At 41.0% G+C, this 8092-nt stretch overlaps 2 protein-coding genes across 2 annotated transcripts; one reads left to right on the plus strand and one right to left on the minus strand.

Moving 5' to 3' along the window:
* Positions 1-523: 523 nt before the first annotated feature.
* LOC143886951 (uncharacterized) lies at positions 524-1027 on the minus strand. Its single transcript, XM_077391119.1, has one exon. It carries the CDS (start codon positions 1025-1027, stop codon positions 524-526), a length of 504 nt encoding a protein of 167 aa, XP_077247234.1.
* A 4014-nt stretch (positions 1028-5041) lies between these two features.
* On the plus strand, positions 5042-6538 carry LOC143886113 (GATA transcription factor 7-like). The gene is made up of 2 exons (XM_077390080.1): positions 5042-5555; positions 5653-6538. Exons 1-2 carry the CDS (start codon positions 5247-5249, stop codon positions 6325-6327), a joined length of 984 nt encoding a protein of 327 aa, XP_077246195.1. The 5' UTR covers positions 5042-5246; the 3' UTR covers positions 6328-6538.
* Positions 6539-8092: the final 1554 nt, after the last annotated feature.

The following is an 8092-nucleotide window of genomic DNA, read 5'->3' on the forward strand; positions in this document are numbered from 1 at the left end:
TTAGAGACCACATGACCCAAAAAGAAGAATGAGTCAAGCCAGAATTCACATTTCTTTAGTTTTCCATAAAGCTTCTTTTTTCTTAAGGTTTGTAAGACAACTCTCAAATGGTGCTCATGGTCAGGCTGACTTCTAGAATATATCAGAATGTCGTCAATGAACACAACCACGAACTGTTCTAATAGTGGTTTGAATATCCTGTTCATTAGGTCCATAAAAGCTGCCGGGGCATTGGTTAAACCAAATGGCATAACAAGAAACTCGTAATGGCCATACCGAGTTCGGAAGGCCATTTTCGGAATGTCTTCTAATTTGATTCTCAACTGATGATATCCCGATCGAAGATCGATCTTGGAAAACACACATGCCCCTTGCAATTGATCAAACAAATCATCATCCGCGGAAGCGGATATTTATTCTTTATGGTAACCTTGTTCAATTCCTTGTAATATATACATAATCTCATACTTCCATCTTTCTTCTTAACGAACAACACTAGTGCTCCCCATGGTGAAACACTAGGTCACACAAAACCTTTCTCTAACAGTTCTTCTAACTGATTTTTTAATTCTTTCATTTCCAAATGTGCCATACAATACGGGGCCTTAGAAATAGGCGCCGTTCCAAGAACTAAATCAACAGTAAATTCAACTTCTCTATTCAGAGGTAGACCTGGAAGGTCTTCAGGAAACACATCAGGAAACTCCCTAACTACGGGGATATTCTCAATTTTCATATCATTATCATCGATCTGGACTACTGAGGCCAAGAAAGCTTCACAACCTTGTCTAAGAAGTCGACAAGCTTTCATAGCAGACAAAACTATCGGAGTCGAGTGAGCTCCACTCCCTTCAAAACAAAACTTATCTTCTCCCGAAATTTCAAAATTCACTTCCTTCTTGTAGCAATCTACTAAAGCATTATGGATAGACAACCAGTCCATACCCAAAATCACATCAAAATCAGACAACTCAAGCAAGATAAGATCTGCTAACAGTTCTCTATTTCCAATTCTGACAGGACACATCTTACTGATTCGGTTATACATATAGTGTATTCATATAGTAATACAAAGCATTCCCTTTTTTTATCCAATATCTATCCATCACATATTTCTCATGATTCTTACCCAATCACAAACTTGCATGCTTCCCAAGCGTCCCCAGGTGCATTTGAATTTATAACTGGGCCCTGATCGCGCAACTGATTTATGTGTTATCAGGCGTCCCCGATACATACAAACCTATCAAGCGCTTCCTAATTGCTCTTTATCTAAATCCCCAACTCTTAAAGTGAAAGTCCTTTGTTCAAATGATTTTACCTAGGACCTAAAGCCTAAGCTTTGATACCACTTTCTGTCACACTCCAAACCCCACCCTGGGCGTAAGACATGACAGCGCCATACACTAGCAAGACGAATCTCACAAATGTACAAGGCTACAAAGCAATAACAAAATAACCTGGCAATTCATAACTGAAATATCAAAGTTCAATTAATGCGGACACATCAGAGTCAAATCAAATCTCGTCTCTCCTCAAAGAGTCAAAGCGGAAATAAATAATATTATCTTTACATCTTATTCAAAGTACTCACTTTCTAATGAACTGAAAACAAATAAGCTAATCTCTGAGTGAAAGTCCAAATTCCAAAACAAAGCGTCCTGTTCCTCATTAACCTCACGAGGGTCAAAACCGGAAAATATTTTATAACCACAGTCAGCTGAAAATCTCAGTACGTAATAAAATACTAATCTAAGTACAGTCTAAGCATGCCAAGGATTAATATAATTGGGATATTAGAGTCAAACCAGAAGTCTGAGTTCACAGCTGAATAATAGGCACAAGGTAAATATGTGTGCATGTCAAATATGGTTCTGAATTAAAGTGCAGTAGGCAATTCAATGTCTAAGTTCTGATCAAAGTCAAAGGTTTACAGAATTCAAATGCTATGGTGAAAGCCATATGGTGTTCAGAATTCAAATACACTTCAGAATCATCGGCATGGCCAGAAGACATGTTATTGTTTATCCACCGACAGTCCACGGTGTCAGAAGACATGTTATTGCTTATCCACCGACAGTCCACGGTGTAAGAACCAGTCCCTCAAGATCAGATACAAGTCGACAGGGCCAGGGTTTTATCCCACTGACGGGCCATAAGTTCCAGTGTACTACCCCCACGGTGGGTCCAGAGTTGCCAAATGTTTTACCCCCGTATGGCAGGGTCCAGAAATCATCCAAGCCTCCACATAAGTGTTCAGAAGGTATCAAGGGTTCATGTTCAGATAATTTTAATTATTCAAATGGTTCCAATGATTCAAAGTTCTAAACAGTAGTTTCGAAGGTTCAAAATTCAGAACAAATATTCATAATGGTTATTTCAAAGATTCAGGGTTCAGAACAGTTATTCCAAAGGTTCAGAGTTCAGAACAGTTATTTTAGAGGTTCAGAGGTCAGAACAGTTATTCTAAAGGTTCAGAGTTCAAAACAGTTATTTCAGAGGTTCAGAGGTAAGAACAGTTATTCCAAGGTTCACAGTTCAGAACAGTTATTTTAGATGTTTAGAGGTCAGAACAGTTATTCCAAAGGTTCAGAGTTCAGAACAGTTATTTCAGAGGTTCAGAGGTCAGAACAGTGATTCCGAGGTTCAGAGTTCAGAACAATTATTTTAGAGGTTCAGTTCTGAACAGTTATTCCAGAGGTTCAGAATTCATAATAGTTATTTCAGAGGTTCGAATACTTCTAAATATACAAATAGTTCTAAAGATTAAAAATTCAAAACGATGGTTCCAAAGGTCTAAAGTCCAAACAGATATTCATACCGTTGTTTCAAAGGTTCTAAAGTAGCAGTGGGTGAAACAAAATGGCATGGTAGACTTAAAGCAAATTCCGAGGTTCAAAGGCATCAATACAGGTTTCCAAAGTCGATACTAATTCAAATGCGAAGGGTTTATAATACCCAAAGTAGTACGTTATTACTTACCTCAATGACGAAAACTTTTCATTTTTCTTAATCATTTTAGTTTCCTGCAATTAAGAATATGGATATTCTCTGTGAGTTTCATTATTAATTTCTCTCCTATCGAACATATATGTCCTCATATTGACATAAGACACCCTTTGATGTCTCTTCGGAAATGAATCGGTAAACCATCTTAGGGTTCTTTTAGTATTTTTCAGATTTTCATCATTGTAAAGTTTCCAAAACTTATTGAAACTATTTTTAACAGAAAGATGACATTTTCGGCATATCCGTAGAGTATAAGAATGTCGAAACGGGTAAGAAACAAATAAGTTATGAATTTTTGAGGTTTTGAAAAAAATTGTCGCGCTTGCCAAACTTGGTACTCATGGACGTCCGGCTCAAGCCCGGACCCAGATTTCTCCGAAACGAGATTTTTCACCGTTTTTGCACTAAAACGGCCATAACTCCTTCTTTTCACATTAAATCCCCACTTTAGGATTCTTTACATTCGATTAATCATTAAAGATTAATAATCTTACCTTAGTTTACAATCTCTTTTCTTGAATCGCGCTCTTTCTAATAAAGCCTATAAATGCATCTTATGAAAGATGGTTTAGGGTTTCTTAATCTCTCATAAGATGCATTTATAGGCTTTATTAGAAAGCCCTAATCTGAGTCAACTTCAAACGGATAAAAACGCCCCTCTTTAAAAGAGGGGGGCGAAAATTTAAAAGGAGGGTATTTTAGGTATTTACAATAAGCCCCGTCGTCGATCACGCACTTTACTGTAATGATTGGACAAACCGTTGGCACCGATACATGCACCAATGCTAGTGATCACCATGCATGGCATCACTCCACCGTCTCCCCCCAAGTCACGGAACCTTCGCCTACAGACTCCATCTAGGTAGCAAGACCGATTACTTAGAGCATTCCATTTCATTGTGCTTAGCTCTACCTATTGCTTCTACTGACATGAGTGTCGAAGTGTTTCTCCTAATCATTATATGTTACTGTAGGACATCACCCTGATCACCCAGTTGACCATCACTCACCCAATTGACCATCACTCTGCCGAAGCTACACCAAGAAGGACCCATTCGTGCACTCAGCCAGATTGGTGCCACAAAACATGTCACCATGTGGGATCCAAAGAAAATGATTCTCAGGATTGATCCCCACCATTATCGTACGCGTATTCAGACTCATACTTGATCAATGTCTTGGATTGCAGATTCTTACTACTCGGATAAATATGTCCCAGTAGATGGAGAAATTGAACGATATATCATCCAAACATCTGTGTATGATCTTGATGGTGCTTATGTGACTAAAATATTCGAACCTGTATGAGCTGATATGTTCCATAAAAGCTCAATTTATTTGGATTCCGTCAAATTTATTGCACATAACGGCCAATAAACTTTTATGCCGGTAAAATCTGATATCTCGCATTGGCACATGTTGGATTTGTCCAATTGGCTTATCGACCGTACTTCCTGCCGGAAATTATCAACAACCGAAAAATTTAAAGAAAAAAGAAGACACGCATGCGTCAGGGAACATCGGAACATTGTCCCTAATTAGTTACTTACGAAAACGCTCTTTTGTAAATTACAAGAATACATCCCACATGACAAAATGACGGACATACCCCTGTTTAAATGGAACAAACATGGGTTTGGAGGAAGTTCCTCCAAACTGTTCTGGAGCCAAGTTTTTTTCCCTTTAAATGTTCCTAGGCCGCCAAACTTTACGCTTGGGGAGTCTTTGCAGAAATTTCCTTTCCATTGAGTAAAGACGCACGGGAAAGAGCGCTGGGATCACGGAGAAAAGCAGTCTGGGGTCATTTCGTAATTTTCATAAAAAGGGAGGGCAAACAATGAATAAAAAAGGTGAAAGAAGAAACGGAAAAGGAGTCAGTATCGTGGGTAATCCGTTTGGTTTGGTTTGGTTTGGTTTTCTTCAAATCTTGTGTGGACTAAAGCAGACTCGGACTAGTCGTGTGGGTGTCGGGGTTTAGGGCTGGCAGTAACAAAAAGGGACCAGCGGTTATTTTATTAAACCGATTCTTTTATTATTATTGGAAACTTGTTTTGCCTCCGGACACATCCCAGCCATCATTCAATGCCCTACCAAACTGTCCCGAATTTTTCCCATGTCTACCCTTCTTTATCTCCTGCAAAACCATCCTCTTTTTCCTTTCTCTAAGTTCTCCTCTAAAAGAGAGGGAGACCATTTTTCATACTTTTCCTTTGATAGATTCTTTTGAAGACAGACAAATGGAGTCAGTAGCACTGAAAAGCAGTTTTCTGAGTCCGGAATTGATGGCTGTGAAACCGGCACAGCAGGTTTTCAACGATGAAGGTTGGGTTTCTGGGAATGGAGGGGGAGACGAGTTCTTTGTTGATGATTTTCTCGATTTTTCTAACGAAGATGTTGAAGGGTTTATCCCAAGCGATAAAGAAGATAAAGAAGAAGAAGAGGAAGTAGAAAAGGGTTCTTTTGGGGCTTCTTCTCTGAGAGAAACTGAAAACTCCAACTCCAGCCTCTTTCTCAAAGAGGATTTCGGTTCTGAGCCTGGCGTTCCGGTAAAATACCCCCTTTTGTTTTTTCAAAATATTTTATGTTTTTCTTTTTCTGCTTTTTTTTGAGTTTTTTCAATTTTTTGTGTTGCTTCTTTGACAGAATGATGACGTAAAGGACCTCGAATGGTTGTCTCACTTCGTCCATGATTCTTTCACGGAATTCCCCTCTCCTCCGTACCACCGAGTAAATCCTGATAACCAGAGTGCGAGTCACAATGAAACCCTGAACCGGACCGGGTTGTTTGGTATAGAAACTCATATCCCGGCCAAGGCTCGGAGCAAGCGTTCGAGAACCGGAGGGCGGGTATGGTCATTCAATGATCCTCTGTTCTATGAATCTTCATCATCCTCTTCTTCCTCGTCATCTTCGTCCTCTTGTCTCATCTTCAATACCGAAAAAAATCCTTACCTTTTTTATTTCCTTGGAAAACCACCTTCGAAAATGCCAAAACCAAACAAGGAAAAAAGGAAAGACAGAGAGAAAGAGAAACCACTTGTTTTAGATGCCCTTCCCCAACGTAGATGTGGCCATTGCCTTCTTACTAAGACCCCACAGTGGAGAACGGGCCCACTCGGGTCCAAAACCCTATGCAACGCTTGTGGGGTCCGCTACAAATCCGGTCGGCTCTTGCCGGAATACCGTCCCGCCGGCAGCCCCACTTTTATGTCCGACGTACACTCAAACAATCACCGGAAAATCCTCGAGATGCGCCGGAACAAAGAGCTCGCCGAACCGGATCTCGGTTTAACTCCGGTCCAGCCTTTTGAAATTTAGTAGTTGAAAGAAAACCGGGAAGTTTTAGCCCGGTTCGGTTCACGTGTGCATTGCGGTTTGCTAATTTGATATCATAGACTATGATATCTAAAACAGTCTGTAACGGATTTTGGGGAGGCTTTTTCAGTTTTTCTCCGCCACTTTTTGTTGTGCTTCTTTTAGGGCACTGATATCCCCTCCTTCTTATGAATATTTTCCCCCATTTAACAGATATCGCTAGGATATACAAAGGGGTGGAGGAGCCACCGTTTAACTTCAAAAGGCTTAAAAGCTAACGTTTTCTGTTAGAAGGGCCGGTATCCATTAGGGGGGAATACGACTCCCCTTCTTTATCTTTTTGCCCTTTTATCTGTTCTCTTCCGTTCAGTTGCAGAAGGTAGTTATTGAATAGTGTGAGATTCATTCATTTCTGACTTTTCTGCTTTTTGGGCACCAGAAATAAACAGCTTTTTTTCAAAAGAGAAAGACAACAACTAGCTAAGAGGGAGAGAGGGAGAGAGAGAGAGTTGGAGGAGACTTTAATTCCACAGTGTTTTGATATGTCCACCCATATCCTCGTCTCTATCTATTACTAAATAATATAATATTTGGGAATCTTTCTACTAAGAAGTTAATACTTGAGAGTGCACAACCGTTTCCTTTGTCCCTTATTTTTTCCTTCTCACTATTGTAGCCATACAATGCGTTAAAGGAGACAAAAATAATGTGGGTGTCATACCTAATTTAAAGGGTATCTATGACAAACAATAGAGATATTTTGATACGTATATGTTATGGTGTATGGGAGGAGTTGTGATGGGGTATAAGAAAAAGTCCCCAATCTCCACACGACACATGGCACTATGGATTTGATCCACTAGCTGGTTGACACCCCTATCCTCAAGGGTAAAAGGGCAAACTAGCGCCCAAAGTCCTCACTACAAATAGCCCTCATAAAGACAAGGTGAGGGACTTGAATCCTAAGAAATCACTATTCATTGGTTCGACAGTTCAGTGAAATCGAAGTGCCCGTCCAGAGCAAGGACTCCGGGTTGGCCTTCTGACCTCATGCGTCACTGTGCAGGTCATTGCATATCAACCAGTTCAGTGATCAGGACTCGACGAGTCAGCTCTTACGTCACTGCTTTATCTATTACCAATTCTGGGCACAACAGATTGGCACCATCCATGGGACCCGAACAAAAAGCCGTTCTAAGTCTCAAGAAAAATGGCAGGACGGAAGAGTACCCGAGCACCTCATGTTCGGGCAGTCCGAACTACACCACGTCAAGCAACTAGGGGAGAATGACTCGCCTCGCGGGTCGTCATTCCTCCGGCAACAGTGGGACCAGGCTCTGCTCAGTCGACTCCTGCCTCGGTTCCTACGCTCGAGCAAATTCAAACTCTTTTTCAACAAATGACTACGCGGGTCAACCAATACAAGAGCTTAGCCCAACAGGTCCCTCAAGGCCTTCCTCCTGAGGTCTCCCAACTCCCGGAGGTAAGGATGGATCCGCCAGTGGATGAGCCCGCGCCGCCCCGTCGTGATTAGACTCATCATTTACTCGAGACATGACCATTCTCGGGTAGGATTTGCGCAGACAGAAACTCATAGACGATATCGGTCTCGATCTGTACAGCGGCACCGGCCCCGAGCCGCTCATGCAGAGCGGCAGAGATCCGGTCTTCACAGAAAGTGATTTAATTACTTTTAATTTAAGGATTAATGTACAAAACCCCACTTATGTGTGGAGCCGACTCGTGATTGGTATGCCATCAGACATCC

This window comes from Tasmannia lanceolata, unplaced genomic scaffold, assembly GCF_043159265.1.
Source record: "Tasmannia lanceolata isolate RefF3 unplaced genomic scaffold, GAP_Taslan_0.1 ptg000011l, whole genome shotgun sequence".
Taxonomy (NCBI): Eukaryota; Viridiplantae; Streptophyta; class Magnoliopsida; order Canellales; family Winteraceae; genus Tasmannia; species Tasmannia lanceolata.